This window comes from Cavia porcellus, unplaced genomic scaffold (genome assembly GCF_034190915.1).
Source record: "Cavia porcellus strain 051 isolate PalLab524CR breed Dunkin Hartley unplaced genomic scaffold, mCavPor4.1 scaffold_11, whole genome shotgun sequence".
Lineage (NCBI taxonomy): Eukaryota > Metazoa > Chordata > Mammalia > Rodentia > Caviidae > Cavia > Cavia porcellus.
Genome location: NW_026947494.1, coordinates 68,708,114 through 68,727,920, shown reverse-complemented (window position 1 = coordinate 68,727,920; position 19,807 = coordinate 68,708,114). Strand labels below are relative to the sequence as shown.

Here is a 19,807-nt window from a genome sequence, read left to right as displayed (position 1 = left end):
GATGTTTTGAACTCTGTTCCCCCAAGCTGTAAAATGGAGACAAATAATAGCATTATTCCTTCAAGTTATAAAAATGAAATAGGTTCATAAATGTAAAGAATTTCTTAGAACAGTACCAGACACATACAAAACAAATATTAGTGTTATTATTTATTTTGCCATGGTCCCTCAGTGCCACTTTTATTTTTGATTGTTTTTAGAAGAACTCACGGTTCACAGAAAAACGGTTACAATAACAGTTATAGTTTATGATAGGAAGAAGAAATAGATTAAAACAAGCAAATAAAACAACATATGTGGAGTAGAGTCCAGGGAAGATTGGATGGAAGGTTATGAGTATACTCCGAGTCCAATCACATGGACAGAATTTATCTCTCTTAGCAATGATATTTGTCATTGTGCAGAGTGTACTCAATCAGAGAAGCTCTGCTGTGCTTAAGCATCCAGGGTTTCTGTTCAACATCAGATTTATAGGTGTGTAGTGCATGTGTGGCTGACCTTAGCTGCCTATACTCAGTCCTCAGCCTCTGCAGAAGATGCAAACAGATACAGTATGATTTAAACAAAGCTAGTACACAAAATATGCATTCATCATACATCACCTTATTAACATAATATCCAACATAGCTGAAAGCACCAGATACAAAAAAACATTCTTATTGGCAAGATGTGTCAAGTGTTCAGAGGAGCCAGTTGAAGAGTGCACATGGTTTGAATAACCCAGGTCTACTGAATTAAACTATTTACTATACATAAATGTAAACTTTTATTGGAACAATCTTTTTATGACATTTTAAATATTTTGTTTTTTGTATATGAACATTTATTTTAATATCCATTGCATGCATTGCTTTTATAATCTTTCCTCTGTAAGGCACAAAATAATTCAATATTTAACCTGTTTTATTTATTTATTTATTTAGTCTTTTTTTTTTTTTTCATTTTTATCGGTACCAGGAATCGAACTCACGACCACCTGCTTGCAAGGCAGGTGCTTATGCTGCTGAGCTAAATCTCCAGACCCTTAACCTATATTTTAATCTTATGAAAGAAATCATTATTATTTTAATATAAGACACATCTGAAATGAAGCACAACTACTTCTATTGTAATATTAATAAGACTGCTTCATGAATTTGCACTTCAATTTCATGCCAAATTATTTATGTATATTATTAGTTTTAGTCTTTACCAACAACTGTGGGAGGTAGGTAATATTATCATATAGGCAAGAGAACAAAGGTCCACAGAGTTTTGAAAACTCCTGTAATATTCCCAGCCAGTAAGGGCAGTGTCTAAACTTATCAGGTGATTGTACAGCCTACTCTTAACACATGCATAGTAATTTCTGATGATCTGGAGACAAAGAGTTTAATAAAAGAACATAGAAACACTAAAACCCACTTGACTTTATAAACCTCAAAATCCACAGAATGTTTTGACATTGGGACAGAGTTGTGGGTGGAACATGTGCATCCCTTTTAACAGGGAGATTTCTGCAAAGATTTCAAGGCTTCAAGATGTCCTTCTCTATTAAAATGAGGTGTAGAAAATACAAGAAAGACAGAAATACAAATAGGAGAGAAAAAAACTAAGCAGTGGTTATGAGTATCTTAATTAGAAAGCTAAATACAAAACTGAAGTAGCCCCAAAGATTTCAAAATTGTTGCCATCATGAGTTGTTTGTAATGCATCTCTTTTCTCCTCTCTTTTTAGATCTCAGTCTGTGGTAGAAGCTGGGACCCTGAAACATGAGGAGAAGGGAGAAAATGAGAACACTCAACCACTCCTGGCTCTGGACTGAGCCCAAGCCACCCAGATGCTCCTGCACCCTGGTCTTCAGTGGTATCAGTCACCCCAGAAAGCACATGTGCAACTGACCCCCACAGACATGTGTGTTCTACTTAACACAAGGTCCTCCATTCTTGCCCCCAGCAATGACTGTCAACAGCCATCGGTCGGAGCAACCAAAGTTGGACAAGAATTTAGAGATGCTTTTTGTTTTAGTGGAGGGATGGGAGGATAAAGCAAGGCATTTATGTAAAAAATGTTCTCTTTCCCTACATATTTATAGTATCAAATGAATTAAAATGTAAAAAAGTTAAACGACGTACAACTGTATTAGGATGGGGATTTTTCTGAGAAATCACACAGGGACCCTCTCTAGTTTTTACAAATTAAGAGTAAGTGTATTTCCAAGTAAATACATCACATTTAAACTGTGCAGACACAATTGTCAAGTTCAATGTAGTTCAGAGCCTTGAGGTATAATATCTAATTTGCATCCTTATTGAATTATGTTCTTTGACCTCATCACCAGCATAGAATTTTTCAGTCTAAGAGCATGTTCTCATAGGTCTGGCTACTTGCAAGATTTTCTTATTTTGATACCCTGTAAAACAATGATTTCACTGTTACAATTTTTGTCAGGTCACCACCTGACTTCCACAAGATGACTTAAAAACACCTACAATTTGAAATATGACTTCATCTTAGCAATGTGATTTCCCACAGGCATCCAGAGAACCCAAAGAAGAGGTATTTCTTGAGCACACATGTCAGTGATTAATAAACCCATTAAACTTGGCTCACTTGGGTCACTACAGCCAAGAAAAGTGCTACCAAATCATTTAACCCTTCAGCCTTCTGCAATCATTATAGAGAAAGGTCCAGCAACTCATAAGTGCAGAGCTATTAAATCAAAGAGGAAGAACCTGGAGAATGGCTATGATGTACAGAAGAGACTAGGAATGCAGGACAAAATGCCAAAGATCATTTTATTTGTTTATCTATTATGCTTAGAAATGGAGTCCCCATCTATCCATTCAAAGAAAATTCAATGTAAAATAAACAGATGTCACAGGCAATTATTTGTGTCATGTTTCCCAAGATCAGTTGCCTATTTTTAGATATATCTTATCTTGACCAGCCATCTGCATGACATGGAATTAATATGACCAATTGGTGCTCAGTGTCAAGGTAAAAATATTTTAGTTGATAATTGGCAGTAAAAAGTGATTTTACAATGAAGTATGTGGGAGAGTTGATTTGTTAGCTGAAGAATTCAAAGTAATGAGGTGATTGATCCCATTGGCCATAATCACCCTCATATATTGTAATTAATTGTAATTAATCTTAACAATTTATTATACTCTTCTTCAATGAATCTAATGTCTTAATTATTTTTTACTGGTAGAGAATAATAATTCACTTTTATATTCCACCTTTGAAGTATATAATTGAATTACGATTAAAAATCTTTCTCAAACAATTGCATCACAGTATAAGTAAAACCAATTCATTTTGCATAGACATTTCAAATCGAAAAATAATAACACTGAAATAATTTTACCAGTGCAGTGGCTGAAACACTTACGTAACAAGACAAAGGTAAGAGAAACGAAGAAATACTTATGTGACAAGACAAAGGTAAGAGAAATGAAGGATTAAAATGAATTAGGAAAACTGACTTTTTATTGCCTGGGTTTTAAAAATAAGTGTGGGATCCAACTATGTAAAATGCTATTGGAGTCAATTATTGCCAGCTCTTTGGAACAGTAATTTTTCTGCTTTTCAATTGGCAATATTTAGAATCCTACTGTAGCCACTGTTAAATACATTATATTTATTAAGCTGAAAGCTAGTTTTTACTCTTTTCCACAGTTTCCTTAAGTGAATGTAGGAGGATGGTTCAACTCTGACAACATATGGTTTGCATTTTGTTTACCTGTATGCAATTTACACAGGAAAACCAAATTCAGTAAGTAACATGAATGGTACTACATGAACACTGGATTGTATTGCCCTTGTCAGTCATTTCCTGTTTAATAAATCCTGAAGGACACAAATATCTTTTATTTTTCAAGCGTTTGTTTTTTTTTTCTAGACTTTAATATTAACTTTGTTATTCTTTTTCCTATGAATCTGTATCTTTTTTTAGTGGAATTCTTAAACATTGGCCACACAAAAGGCACAGGATTATATTTTAAGAGTATGGCAAATATTTTGAAAACTGTATAGTTTATAAAGAAAGCACAAGTGGTTTTTCTATCTGTGCATGAAATTTGGTGACCTATGTGCCATTACCATGGTACTTTTGTTCATGCTGGCTTAGAATTCAGTATATAAATACCACTATATTCTGACAGCTAATACTTGTCGCTAGCTTTACTTTTAAAAATATAAAATCAAGTGCAGTAGTAATACTGTCCTAAATTACTGACTTGATCATCTTTGGAATGAGAAGACACGGTCACTTTTAAGTGTTACTTATGTTATAATCAATATTAAAACAAATCATGGGTATTAATTACTATCTCAAAATGATGTGTAGCTGGAAGAAGTTTTACAAGCCAAAGGTTCAAATTCTTTCAAAAAAGAAAAAAAAATTAAAAAAACAAAAAACAGTCTTGCCTACCCACACCCAAAACAAGGATATCTAGCACTCCTTGGACTGTCTGCTCTGCTGTTCTTATATTTATGAAACTGTGATGAGAACTCAAGGACCAAAGGGTTGTCTTCTTGCCACTCAGATGGATCTACAGGGGGAAGACACTCTAGATTCCCAGACCCTGCGTCATGAGTGGCAAAGAGGCCAGAGGCCAGGTGTGCTTATGTCTATCTAAAGCTGGGGGATAATTTTACTTCCACAAATTTACATTATTTTCCTCAAGCCCTAGTGTTTGTCATTAAAAAACTTCTATGTGGTATTTTTATATGTCATAGTAAAAATGATTCTTTGTCTTTTTTCTATATAAAAATGTCCTTCTCAGAAAGAAATAAGATTTTGACAATTATCTTCACCATTTGCATAGTGAAAGAAGCTAACACTGGAACTCAGTGAAGATAAAAAAGCAGATTCAAGCGTACGGATCTGCACAGATAAGAGACAGTGGCATAACTAAATTTTCCTCTTTTGTATGAGGAAAACAAACTGTCTTTTTTATGACAATTTTTGCTAAAAAGAAGAGAAGGAAGTCTAAATTGGCCAGAGAGCTACCACTAAACAGCTCAAAATTAAAGCTTGCCACTGTAGTCAATTAAAAAAAGCATTGGTGCACGATGCCAAAATAGTTTAAGTACCGTAGAAAAATATAACCATATAGAAAAATTACAAACTAAAGCAATCCATTCACAGTTTCTACAAATATTCTCTTTATACACTGATTTAGACCTACTCTACCTGGTAAAAATACCTTTGGCTGGCAAAGTAGAAGCTACCAAATGTTCACTTTAAACATAGGCTACGGTCAATGCTGTCATGGATGAGATGTGGCAGGGTATTTTCTAAATGAACAGCAGCAAGTAAAATGTTCTATTTAGTGTCTAACTCTAGGAGGAAACTCAGAGTTTTTCAGCCTGTAAGTCACTGAATTAAGAGCCATGGAAAGAACCTCCGTGTCCATATCCAAAGTGATCCAGAAAGGTAGCATCTCTCCAGGATGTCCCAAGGCTACATGAATTCCTCTTAAATTGCAGGAAGGCTGCGTCTCTGTTGAGGTGTCAGCTCAGGGTGCCACACATCCACGATGAATATCAGCCGGAAAGATGAGGCATCCTGCCACACCTCATGCTCGAAGGAATCGTCAAAGATGAGCACCTTGCCTTCTTCCCACATCCTGGAACAGAAAAACATGGACTTCTGAGTACAGCTGTGCATAGTTTAGATGCTGGAGGATCCATTCCTATGCACATGCCCGAAGCCCTTTTTTAAGACAACTTTTATACATAGCCAGAATATGAAGTCTGAATTTTTAATAATTCCTTTGATAATGAAGCAGCACTTTTAGAATTCTTATTATGAACACCAGTTTTTAGTGCCTAGCACTGTAGATGTCAAAGGGCAGAAAACTAGCAAGGACAACCCACAGATCTGACTTCATGCCTTCCAATTATTCTGGGTCCAATCCTAAGAGATGCTTTCATGTGAGGCAAACATTAAAATGCACATCCTATTGGCTGTGTCTAGGACAACTTCCTGCCAGTGATGCCACTGCTGTCCTCCCTGGCCTTTAGGGACTGCCTTAGATGTGAGGGTGGTCACTGAGTTTCAAGCATCTCTATGCCTTATTAAACACCTGATGTAGGGTCTTCACACTTCCAAATAATTCTCTTTGCAGTTAATTCCATATATTCAAGTTTCATTTAATGGAAGATATGAGATAAGTATGGGGGGCTAAATATAATGTTAGTTTAACAAATAATCAAAAGAGGAATATGTAGCAGTCATTTACATAATGCCTGTCTCATTCAAAGAATGTTTGAGACAAGGCAGTGTCCTATTCTTTACAAAAAATTAATTAAATATAAATTAATACATACTGATATGATAAATGCTAATTTATGTTTTTAAAGTATAATTTTTACTAGGAAAGTTTTCTTAGACATTAAAAATTCTACTTTATCATTTAATATTTTATACTTTGTGTTAGAAAATAGTTGTATAGGAAATGGTAGCTTGGTTTCAAGCTACCCTATTATGAAGGCATTTTCCTTGGGGAGATGACTAATGCCTTTTCATGTTTCTTACTAGATGATTAACCAGTACAAATTGAGTGATATTGCAGGGCCTCAGAACTTTTGCACTACTGACATCTGCACCAGATCATTCTCTGCTGTCTTGTACATTAAAATGTTTAGCAGCATTTCTGGCCTCCACCAATAGACCTATACAAGTTAAGACAACCAGAAACGTTTCTAGTTATTGCCAAATGTTCCAGGTAGGGGATGGGAAAGGAGCAAATCATTTCAGCAGAGATTAACTGATATATCAAAGCAATCTAACACAATTTCCAAGTCATTTTAAGTAATCAGTAAAGTAACAAATTTTAAGTAATCAGTAAAGTAACAAATTTTGGAAGTTACAGATTCACTAAAGTTGGGAACCAAACCTCTACCTTTGCTATCTATCTGCCCATTTCCCTCCACTGTGTACTGTCTCGCACCTTTAGCCTAACCTCTTACATTCGGTAAAGGTGTTGCTTGGCTGTTTGACACAGTTTCTCTGAAGGTGTAAAGAATTCCAATAGAGTCTTATCCAGGCGTAACAAAGGGCATAAATACAGCCAGGAATGAGTGACAGAGTAGGCATTCAATGCCATCTATAACTAGACTTAAAAAGAAAAGCAAAGCTAAGAAAACAAAAACCAAACCCTGACTCCCCCTACCACAATAAAAGGAGAAATGGCCCATGGCTGAACAGTCACGAGGTCACTTTCTAGGTCTCAGTGCTGTCTGGGAGACTAAGCAATGTCTGTGGTGCCAAAGACAATCCTACAGTGCAGGCAGAAGAAAAGGAGGGCACACTCAAAAGGAACAGTAGTATCCACAGGATAGCAGTACTATCGCAGCAGCTAAAGCAACCAAAACATCCATTTGCAGATGAATGGATAAACAAAAAGTGGTGTGCATATGCAATGGGCCAGTACTCAGCCTTAAAAATGGAGAGAATTCTGGCATGCACTACAACATGGTTGAAGCTGGAGGACATCATGCTAAGTGAAGTCAATAACAACTAGCCAAGTTCCTAGAGTAGTCATATTTGTAGAGACAGAAAGTGGAATGTGGCTGCCAGGAACTGGAGAGAAAGAGAATAGGGAATCTCTGCTTAATGGAGGTGGAGTTTCAGTTGTGTAAGACCAAAAGAGTTCTGGAGGTGGATGGTAGTGACAACTGGGTAATGTGAATGAATGTAATGCCACTAAACCACATGCTTAAAAAGAGTTCAGATGGTTAATTTTATGATATATATATATTTTATTCCATTTAAGTAATGAAAAGGGAAAGGCACAGGGCAGAACAGAGGTGGGGAGAAGCAAGCAATATAATAACAATGGAAAAGCTATGGTTTACAAGCACTAAAGGCTAACAAAAACCTCTTGGCTGTGGTACTTAATTATTGACACACCTTGTCTTATGATGGGTTTATATTTTGATAATTTACTGTAAACTGAAAACATCTTAAATTAGAAATACCTTTCAAACATCTAACCTATGAATATCACTGCTTAGCCTACCCTATGTTAAATATGCTCTGAACGCTTACATTAGTTTACAGTTTATCTAAAACAGAGCCTATTTGATAATAAAGTGTTACTCAGGAGCAAAAGTGTATATCTGTAATCTCAGCATTCTGGCTATTAGGGAGGCTGAGTCAGCAGGGATGAAAATTCTCATAGGTACATGGGAACACAATGTGATCCTGGCTCCAAAACTACATGTGTCGACTGTTTATGTAACATATTGAATACCCATATCTAACATATGCTGGCTACACAGTACACTGGATTGTGTCAATAGTTTTCCCTTGTGATCCTGAGGTTGACTAGGATTACATGCTGCTGGTCCAGGGAAACTTTTTTTTTTTTTTTTTTAATTTTATTTAAGGAGAAAAGAAAAAAAAAAAAAACAGTGAAAGGGTACAAGTTATACAGATTTACAGAAGAAAAAAAATGAACAGTAGGGAATCACTAGTTAATGGATTACATATTGCCATCTTAGAAATAATTGTTCAAGTCACAAGATTAAAGCTTGTAGAGTGGACATTCCAACAATGATACTGCAAACAGTTCTGTTCAATGATCCAATAAAACTCTGTGATATCATTTTCTATCTTGTACACTTAAATATACATGCAGTTATATAGTTTAGAGCACTTTCTTTTCCTCTCTTTTGTACAATGACTATTACACATTTTGGGTTTCATTGCTCCCACGGTTCTTATTACTTTTTTGGAAGAGAGTAAAACCAAATGTGACATAACAGAACAGAATCGGTCAAGTCAAAAGGGTGGACATAATAGATAATATAAAAACATAATATAAGGTGATCAACAATGGTTACCATAATGCCTCCCACTATCTCTAATAGAATTGCCTATATCATCAGTTATAATACAATTGAACAAAACAGTAAAGAACAAAACCAACAAAACCAAAACATTGGAGACATTGTAGGTCTTCAAAAGTAGATAAAAGTTAACGAGAATGGGTGTTATAATGAATCTCATTATCTTCACAGCTGATGCCTAAACTTTCGAACCTGATACTATCCAGCAAAACAGAATAGGGGAACATCAGTCAAAAACAAGATGGTGAGAGTAATATAGGGCTTCAAATCGAGATAATAGAAAGTCAAAGTGGGTTACTATATTATATCCTGCTATTTTTTTCCCTTTAATTAAACGGATGAAAATAAAAAAGTAAATAATGGAGTGGAGATTGAGAAAAAAGAGGGCATAACAGCGACACAGCGCAGATCAAAACATAACCATTTAAGCAGAATAGTGTTTCACCACCAGATAATTCCGACCCAAAAGTAGTTACCATATTGACTCTTTCCTTGAAGTCCTTGAGTACAACTTCGTATACTGTAGCATTAAGTATATCAAAACAATGTAAAACCATTTAAGAAAATGACAGCATTACAGAGTATTTAGAATCGACTAACAGAAAATGAACAATGGTTTCTGTATAATCTCCTTGTCTTTAAAAGGTTTTTGCTTATACTATCGTACATAATAAAATCCAATAAGATACAACCTGTTTAGACCATTGGAGACAGAAGAACAAAAGCTAGATGAGACTTCAAAACAAGATGATACTAAATCAGTATTACCTATTAAGATGTCATTTTCTCCAAAATAGCTGTTCCTATCATCCAATCTTCTCTGTCTCATTTCTGTTGAGCTCTTTTTCTGTCAGTAGCTGTCAGTTTGTCTTCTTCATTTTGTTCTCTGCTCCATTCGTTGTGGCCTCCCCGCCACTATTTCTGGGTTCTTTGTATTTTTCTTTTTTTAGAATATCCTGATACTTTCTGTAGAGTTGAATTGGTGGTTGCAAATTCCCCCAGTTCCTCTTTATCCTGGCAGCACCTTGTTTTTCCATCAATTTCCAGGGACAGTTGTGCAGGATATCTCAATCTTGGCTGGAGATTATTATGTTTCAAAGCTTGAATTATTTCCCCCCATGCTCTTCGTGATTTGATGGTTTGTGCAGAGAAATCTGCTGTAATTCTGATGGGTGTTCCCTTGTAAGTGGTCTGTTTCTTGTCTCTTACAGCTTTTAATATTCTGTTCTTGTATTGAATTTCTGGAATTTTTATTATTATATGCCTGGGTGTTTCTCTGTTTGGGTTGTAGGTGGCTGGGGTCCTGTATGCCTCATACATCTGAGTATCTTTACCTTTTGCTAAATTAGGAAAATTCTCCTGGATTATTTCTGTGAGTAGCTTTTGTAGTTCACTTATTTGTGTCCCTACTTCTTCTTTTATGTTCTTAATCCTTAAGTTATGGATCCTCTTATCATCTTCTTGTCTTTGTATTATTGCTGTTTGTTTCTTTGTTATTTTTAAGAAGTTTTTCATTTCATTCTCCCATATTACAAGTCTGCCCTCCAGTTCAGATAGTCTGTCCTTAGTTTCTTTCAAGCTGTTATGCCAGTCTTGGATAGACTTCTTAATTTCTTGATAGTCCCTTTGAACCTGCTTCACATACTCTATGCTTTCTCTGTTTTCTCCATCAAACAATTCTCCCCTCTTTTTCTGTTCTTCCATTCCACCATCTGTTTTTTCCTGGGTGGTGCTTAGCATTTCTCTAACTATTCTGCATACTTCTAGCTTCAGGTCGTTGATAACTTCATTCCTGAATTGGTCTATGAGGCTCTCTATATGGCACTTAATGTCTATTGGTGCAGTGTCCGCTATTGCCTGTTTCTCAGAATTGGGGGCCGAGGAGCCTTTCTTGTTGCTGCCTTTTCCCATATTCTCTGTTCCTTATATATATGCAAGTTTACATAGGAGGCCCAGCTTCCCTGACTGTCAGCCACAGCCTGATCGAATTGCGCTGGCTAGGTGTTCCCACCCACCGCTGTGCACCAGGGAGTTACGGACCAGGCAGCCTACGCGGGAGTCGCCCCTCTGGGCCACCGTCAGGCTCTGGGATCTGGGTTGGGCTAGCCTACCAAGTCCGCCAGTAGCGTCACGCAGGCCAGGCACTTTTCACCAATCCCGTCCGAGAGGGGAATGTGTGGCTGGATTCGCCACCGCGCCCTGCTCCCGCAGGACTGCCCGAGCCCAGAAAGTCCTCTGCTGGAGTCAAACTGTGGTAGAGCGTCAGTTTCTCTCACTCACTTCACCACAAGTCAGTGCACACCTCCCTGTCCATCCTGTTTTCGACTCCGTTCGCAGACTCCCGTTCACAGAGCTTCTGCGCGTCTCTCTCCTTGCCGAGCCGAGGTAGAGGCAGCCAGCCGCCAAGCGGCAGGAAACCCAAATCACGGCTTCCAATGGCGTGGGGTCCAGCCTCCACACCGAGTCTTTTCTGTTCCTATTTTAGCGCCAGGACTGCATTCCAAGTTGGTTTCTCTCGGCCCAGTTCGTTCCTGAGTCAGTAGAGCATATCTCTACCGGCTTATGTCTCCTTTGTCCGCACCATTCCTGACTTCTGAGCCGAGCCTTTCAGAGAGCCTCCGGTAGTTGCTGTTATCTGTCCGCCATGTTCTCCAGGAAGTCCCAGTCCAGGGAAACTTCAAAGTTCGAGTGCAGTTTCTATTGAATGTGCACCTTTTTTGTACCATCATAAATTTGAATAATCAGAAGTTGAGCCGGTATGGATGGCCACGTGTACTTACTGAGTCTTTGTGCTTTCATTTGCATAGATGATATAAGAATGAGCTTATGTTTGACACGTAGCAGAAATTCAATTAATTATAGAGATTATAAAGCAGAAAAAATATAGAAAAAAGATGGAAAAGATAGAAAATAAAGAGTTGAAATGTTTGAAAGTGGTTGTCTTACTTTTCTTATTGCTGAGACAAAATTTCCAACATCCAAAGTTAGAGGAAAAAAGATTTATTTAGCTTACAGTTTGTAGAGGTTTCAATCTCTAATTGGCTGGTTCCAAGGCAGAATGACACATGGCAGATAGGCAACAGTTTATGGTGGTAGAAGATAGCAAAAGCAACAACCACAAAAGGGGGAAACAAGCCTTTTCTGCCCCTTTTATTTTATCTAGACTGCTGGGATTAGGGCAGTGCCAATCCTATCAGTGGACTGATTCAGAAATCACCCACCTTTAATCCTAGCATTGAGCCATGAATGAGTCACAACTTCAGATTCAGCTATTTTTGAAAAAGCTCCGTCCAAAAGTACATGAGGCTTTGTGGGGGACATCCAGACAGAAACCATAACAGTGATACAATGTTATCAAGAATTACCTGGGCATCATTTATAATATCGGCCTTCATTTGAGAAAACTGAAAACTTACAAAGAATAAGACATAAAAAATCTTTACAGAATTTGGCAAGCTTGTGAAATATATTTTGTGCAGCACTGACAAGTGATTAAATATTCCATTCCTTAATTTAAGTTCCCTGTGAGTGGGAAAAAACTATTGGCCCTGGTACATAGGTCACTCATAGACCACTACTGCACGTAACAGTAGGATTAGGAACCACTAGCTGATGGCTTCTGAGATATATTATGTGAGATATGAATTAGTGAATGAAAGAGTTTTGGCCCAGACAGGACACTGTAGCCGGTAAAGCCTCAGGCGGAACCAAGGAGTTCCATCTTCCCCACCCCCAGGAATTTACCTGTGACTGTATCTTCCCCACCCCTAGGAGTTTACCTATGGCACCAAAAGAATACCAATGGACTACCTGTGCATCCCTAATACCCCCTCAGGCTCCACCCTATATAAGCTATTTATATGCCTCCACTCCATGTGTTCCATGGAGAGATCGCAGACCGGGGGAGGGGGAGGGAGGCCAGGCCCCAGGGTGTTAGGGGTCTCTCCCCGCATTCTCAAAATAAAAGTCATTTATATTTCATACTTCTTTTCAGCCACCGCCGTCCCACAGTTCTATCAGTGAAAACCATTAATTTTTAAAATAAGAAATCTAGGCGGTGTAGCAAAGGGTTCTTGCTAAGTGGCTTTAATTGGGGCATAAAATTCCAAGAGGAAGTATTTCTTGTTACATTTACATTTTTCCTTTAATTTTCTTTTATGCATTTCCAAGAAAATGAAAAGATAATTATTTAGTATTCTTTAATGTAAATTCCATCTGAGTGCTTAAAGATGATGTTTTTAAATCAGTTATCAGGCTAGAAAGTAAAAGGAGAGCCATAATTAACCTAATGGAAAAAGAGACAGACAATACTACCTCATCCAAGCCACATCCAGACCTAGTGACTCTGGGATTAAACTAAGGATCTATCACTTGCCTGGGAAAGGCTAACTGATTCACACAACACAAAGAGAGAGATCATAAAATGTCAAAGATTGGAGAGCTCTTATGAACAAAACCAAAGAGTTTTCAGAACACATGTTTTGTAAACAAAACTCCAATCAATAAGGTTATGTTATATTCAACTTATGACATAAATGTAACTGAAAGAAAAAAAAACTCCTCAGGGTGACCTAGAGATAGGACTTCTTGGAGAAAAATCTCACAGCTCCTCCCTGATGGCTCAGAACAACAGGATTGGGGATGGGGGGCTAGATGGGTAACTTGGCTTCCTATTAAACTGTTTTACCATTAGGAGAAAAAAGCCTTTCCCTGACTTTCCAAAAAGAAACAAGAATATATGGTCATGAGATAAAGTAATATTATGAAATCCCTCAATTTTTCAAAGTATTATTATAATTAAAAATTACAATAATGATATAATGGTGGCAGGGCATATTTAATAGCTATAATTTTGTAATGGAATTATTATCTATCATAATAAGTTTAAGGACACCAGCTGCTTACAGAGTCTTCACTGAAAACTCTATAGCTGATATCCCAGTGTCTTTGTTAAAATGCCCTGAGTGAGATAAATGACATGGCTGATGCTTTCTTCCAAAATAATCATACAGAGACAAGCCCAGGTCTCTGTGTGATACAAGTCCAGGCTGATTCCGTGGAAGAAGCACAAAGTGTGTAGGTTTGTTTCCCTCTAGCCTAACACTTTAGGTCAAGATCATGGTCCCAGGGGATATTGTCATCTGAAGATGCCAAGCTGAAGTATACTGCATGGCATTTAGACAGGCTGAGTGGAATTCATAGCTCTTAGTAATCTTGATCCACTAAAGTTCTCTGGTTCTCACTCCACTGGAAGCCCTGGCACTCACTGCAAATGAAATTTAAAACTGTACTACACTTCCTTTTGTTTCTTTCCTCCTAGAATGCAAGAAATTGTTCCCATTTTCTCTTTCTCTCTGGAGAGGGCATTCCTCAGGAAGACAGTACAGCTGTGCTTTTTTCTGACTGTTCAGCTATGTGATTCACAGAGAACTTATCTGTAAGCCTCACCTTCTCCACTGGAGACAGAGAAGTCAGCCTATGAGGCTCCTTTGTGCTAATTCTCTTAATTCTCTGAGCCAAGTTCTTGGTTAGGACTTTCTTCTTCATAGTACATTTTATGGTATTTTATCAATCTTTTATCTTAGACATAGGCATAGTATGAACCATTTTGTTTAATGTCAAAGTATGGTAGAGTACTTCATGGGTAGAGTGTTTACCTTGTGCCCTGGGTTCAGTCGTCGACACTGTACAAAAATTTGGTCCAGTAAAAGCTAACTTTGCAAAGAACCTCTTCTCTGAGCAGCATTTATAGCAGAAACCCACATGTGCCTCATTAAGAGGCCCTTCTCTCAGTTTCTCCTGCAGCCTCCCAGGCAGGACATCAGAGAGTGTCACTGTCTTTGGCTAAGCCTGAGGATTCGGATCAACCTCTGTCTACCTCTCCACTACCTTGCCCTGAGGCTTTTGACTTCTATGACCAGTAGCAGAGGATCTGTGCATAGATAAAATCATGGAAGGAGAAGAAAAATAAGGAGAGGAGGAAAGCACATGGGGCTACAGAGACAGGATGATGACACCCACATAGCTCTAGTTTTAGGGTGGGAAAGAGGAAGAATGCTAACTGGGGAGAGAACAATCAACTACATTCTTGCAGACTTTCTTCTCCAGGTTTCCTTAGCCTCAAGCCTCAAGTCACAGTCCCCAGCACCAGCATAAGCCCTGCATACTCCCAATTCCTATTTTTCCCTCTTTCCTAGCTCCCTAAAACTCCTGTCCTCATGGCTGTCAGAGTTCACACTTTAGGTGGCAAGAACCATCTCCGGTATTGCAAGAGGGCTTGATCTTACATTTTAGAACATATAAAACAGATGTTTCCATTTCTGCAGCAGATACACAAGAGAATAATAAAAGTTCAAATATACAGAGTGCATTTGTCACATAGTCCTTTGTAAATACAGCTTTGAATGTTCTGGGGGGGATCTCTTTAATACTCAAAACTACAAAAACACATTTATTCTTCCAATTTTACAGAGGAGGGAACTGAGGCTTACCAAGGTTGTACCAGTTGTCTAAAACTATATTTAAGAAGGGAAAAATGAGGATTTGAACACAGGTCTTGTGAGTTAAAAAGTTTTAGGGGATACCTGTCATTTACTACTACAGCTAACAAACACCCCAAATGTGACCCTTTTTTTAAAACGGGAACTGCTACGCCCCATGGAGGTGTAGATAGCTCTATACTCAAGCACCAAGTACCTTCTGTTTGTGGTAGGAACAGCTATAAACAAACAGTTGTACTAAACAGAACAAGGGCTCCCATACTTCACTGATGTATTTAAATGGCCACGTTGTTCAAATGCAGGAATAAAGAGGACACGATTCTCCCACTCAATGGTGACAAACCTCTAGGAGAACATCACATAGAGCTAAAAAAAAAAAAAAAATGTCCTTTGGTTCTATAGCCTCAAATAGGCAGGCAACAGTGGTGACCTGTGAATAAGGTCACACATCACAACGCAGATGGGCAAGAGGTTAATCTGCTGGAACAGATTTATGGTTTCTGGGAAAGTTAAAAAAAAAAAAACATCAAGTGGGAGGGATGAAACTGCTTTGTGTAAATCATTTGGTAATTTATAGCTTTTATAATGTGATTTGAAAATTTTAAGACCTTCTTTATTTTCTGTGATGCTTTGTGAAAACAATAAAATGTTTTTTATCAACAATATATGTTGGATTAAAAATATTAAAGCCTTTTCTAAACTCTCCATTTTTTTTAACATGACATCTATATAGTACTTCTAATTGGAGCCTTAAAAAGATTAATGAAAATATGTGCAATAAAATGCTTGCAGTATATGGGTAAAGGCCATTATTTCTACAGCAATACAGAAAATAAATGAGTGCCAATTCATTTCTTCAATCTGTCACTCAGTGATCAACTCTCCCAACAAAAAAATATATTTACTTGGACCTTATTTTGAAAAAGCACCTTTGCAGATGTAATACAGTTTATGACTTTGAGATAAGATCACCCAAGGTTAGGGTGGTCTTTAAATCCAATAAATGCCCTTATCCATGAGGAAGACACAGGAGGAGATGAACTCAGAGGTAGATACTGGAATGATGCCAATAACAATCAAAGGCCACTAAAAGCTGGGGCAAAGGAAGGATCTCCTTCTAGCATCCACTCACATCTTGGGTTCCTGCCATGCTCCTGCCTCTTTGCCCCTTTGGCAGAGAGACCATGCAGATCCAACTCTTGGTGAGGCTTGACAAGCTGCTTCATAGATTCTTTCCATTTTACTCAAGCTTCCACTGGAAGCTCCTGCTAAGCCTGATTCTCCAATCTCTATCTATAAACTTGACTTCTCCCTTGAGGGAGTATGGTTTCAAGCTGCGCCCATTTATTGATAAATACCTCAATGTGATCTTTCTTTATAGCTGAGTAGTACTCCATTGTATAGAAATACCACAGCTTTTTTATCCATTCTTCAGTTGATGGACATTTGGATTGTTTCCAAGATCTGGCGATTACAAATTGTGCTGCTATAAACATAGGTGTGCATATATCACTGTGGTATGATGCTTTCAGTTCTTCTGGGAAGATGCCTAGAAGTGGAATAGCTGGAACAAATGGGACTTCCAATCCCAGCTTTTTGAGAAATCTCCAGACTGACCTCCACAAAGGTTGTACCAGTCTACACTCCCACCAACAGTGTAGGAGAGTTCCTTTTTCCCCACAGCCTCTCCAGCACTTGTTGTTGCTGGTTTTCTTGATCCTGGCCATCCTTTCAGGAGTGAGATGGGATCTCAGTGTGGATTTAAATTGCATTTCCCTAATAACCAATGATGATGAACATTTTTTCATGTATTTATTTGCCATTCCTTCCTCTGAGAAGTGTGTATTCATCCCAGATGCTCATTTTTGGATTGGGTCTTTGTATTTTGAGGGTCTGATTTTTTTTAATACTTTATATGTTTTAGACAAAAGTCCTTTTTCTGAGGGGGAGTACACTAAGATCTTTTCCCAATTTGTGAGTTTTCTTTTCACTATGCTGGAGTTTTTTTTGACTTACAGAAACTTTTTAATAAGAGGTGGTCCCAGTTATTGATTCTGGGAAGTATTTCAGGTGCAGTTTGAGTCCTGTTCATGAATTCTCTACCTACCCCTATGTCTTCAAGGTTTCTACCCAATTTGTCTTCCAATAGATTTAGTTTTTCTGTTTTAATATTCAGATCTTTGATCCATTCAGATTTTAATTTAGTACATGGTGATAGGCTTGGGTCCAGTTTTAGTTTTCAGCAAATGGAGAGCCAATTTTTTCAACACCATTTATTAAAAAGACTGTCGTTTTTCCAGTGAATCTGCTTGGCTCCTTTATCGAAGATAAGGTGGTTGAGTGTGTTTGTAGTTGTGGTTGTATCTTCTAATCTATTCCATTGATCTTCGGCTCTGTTTTGATTCCAGTACCATGTTGATTTTACTACTGTTGCTTTGTAGTATAACTTCAAGTCAGGAATTGTAATGCCTCCTGCCTTGCCTTTGTTGCTTAGAATTGCCTTTGATATTCTAGGTCTCTTCTGGTTCCAGATGAACCTTAGGAGTGATTTCTCTAGATCTATAAGGTATGTTGATGGTATTTTTATTGGGATTGCATTGAATCTGTATAACAGTTTTGGGAGAATGGCCATTTTCATAATGTTTATTCTTGCTATCCATGAACATGGGATGTCTTTTCATTTTCTGAGATCATCATCAATTTCTTTCTTCAGTGTATTATAATTTTCCCTGTATAGGTCTTTCACTTCTTTCGTAGGAGTAATTCCTAAATATTTCATCTTTTTGCTTGCTAGTATGAAGAATGTGGCTTCTCTTACTTCTCTCTCTGTAATTTTGTTGTTAGTGTATAAGAATGCTATTGATTTCTGAGTATTGATTTTGTATCCAGCTACATTACTGAATTTATTTATTATATCTAAGAGTCTTTCAATGGAGTTTAGGGAGTCTTCTATGTAGAGTATCATGTCATCTGCAAATAATGACAATTTAACTTCTTCTTTTCCTATTTTACCCCTTTTATTTTTCTCTCTTGTCTAATTGCTCTGGCTAGTACTTCCAGTACTATATTAAATAGGAGTGGTGATAAAGGACATCCTTGTCTTGTGCCTGATTTTAAAGTAAAGGCTTTTAATTTTTGGCCGTTTAGTATGATACTGGCTGTTGGTTTGTCGTAGACGGCCTTTACTATATTGAGGTAAAGACAATCTATTCCAATTTTCTGTAAAGTTCTTATCATGAATGAATGTTGGACCTTATCAAAGGCTTTGTCTGCATCTATGGAAATGATCATGTGATTCTTACTTTTGGCTTTACTGATATGGTGGATTACATTTATTGATTTACCTATGTTGAACCATCCTTGCATTCCTGGGATGAATCCCACTTGGTCATGGTGTATAATCTTCTTGATGATTTGCTGCATCCTATTTGCCAATATTTTATTGAGGATTTTTGCATCTGTATTCATTAGGGAGATTGGTCTGTAGTTCTCTTTTTCGGTTGGGTCTTTCCCAGGTTTTGGTATTAGTGTAATATTTGCTTCCAGGAATGATTTGGGAAGGATTTCTTCCCTTTCAGCTTCATTGAATAGTTTGAGGAGTGTCGGCATTAGGTTTTCTTTGTATTTCTTGTAGAATTCTGCAGTGAATCGGTCTGGGCCTGGGCTCTTCTTTGTAGGCAAGGACTTAATTACATGTTCAAGTTCATTGATAGAGATTGGGTTATTCAGCAGTTTTACATCCTCTTGATCTAGCTTTGGTATTTCATATGTTTCTAAGAATCTGTCTATTTCTTCTGTGTTATCAAACCTTTGAGAGTAGAGGTTTTCAAAATAGGTGTTGATGATCTTCTGTATTTCTATTGGGTCTGTAGTGACTTCACCTTTTTCTTTTCTTATTGCATGGATTTGAGCTCTTTCTTCCCTTTTTAAAATAAGGTTGGCTAGGGGCTTATGGATTTTATTTATTCTTTCAAAGAACCAACTCTTTGTGATTCGTTGATTCTTTGGATTGTTTTCTTAGTCTCTATTGAGTTGATATCTGCTCTGATTTTTATAATTTCCTCTCTTCTTTTGGCTTTGGGCTTGACTTGCTCTTTTTTTTTCTAGCTGTTTCATGTGTAGCATCATGTTTATTTGTATTTGTTCTGTTTTCCTGATGTGGGCACTCAGTGCAATAAATCTTCCTCTGAGGACGGCTTTCATTGCATCCCATAGATTCCGGTAAGTTGTATCTGTATTTTCATTTGTTTGTAGGTATTGCTTACTTTCTTTTTTAATTTCCTCTGTGACCCACTGATTACTCAGGAGTGTGTTATTCAGTTTCCATGTGTTTGTGGGATTTCTGCAGTATCTTTTATCGTTAATCACTAATTTCATGGCGCTATGGTCCGATAGCATGCAAGGGATAATTTCAACTCTTTTGCATTTATTTAAATATGTTCTGTGAGTTAATATATGTT

At 37.5% G+C, this 19,807-nt stretch overlaps 2 protein-coding genes across 16 annotated transcripts in view; one reads left to right on the top strand and one right to left on the bottom strand.

Annotated features, from left to right (window-relative positions):
• Clvs1 (clavesin 1) overlaps positions 1 to 3,848 on the top strand; it is a 233,799-nt gene extending 229,951 nt beyond the window's left edge. For both annotated transcript variants that reach the window (XM_003464393.5, XM_005001211.4), the window contains one exon: positions 1,717 to 3,848. In XM_003464393.5, the coding sequence (XP_003464441.1) occupies positions 1,717 to 1,804 (88 nt within the window). In that variant the 3' untranslated portion in view covers positions 1,805 to 3,848. The remainder of the gene's footprint in view (positions 1 to 1,716) is intronic.
• Positions 2,760 to 19,807, bottom strand: part of Asph (aspartate beta-hydroxylase) — a 288,087-nt gene continuing 271,039 nt past the window's right edge. For all 14 annotated transcript variants that reach the window (XM_063258447.1, XM_063258435.1, XM_063258433.1 and 11 more), the window contains one exon: positions 2,760 to 5,618. In XM_063258447.1, the coding sequence (XP_063114517.1) occupies positions 5,468 to 5,618 (151 nt within the window). In that variant the 3' untranslated portion in view covers positions 2,760 to 5,467. The remainder of the gene's footprint in view (positions 5,619 to 19,807) is intronic.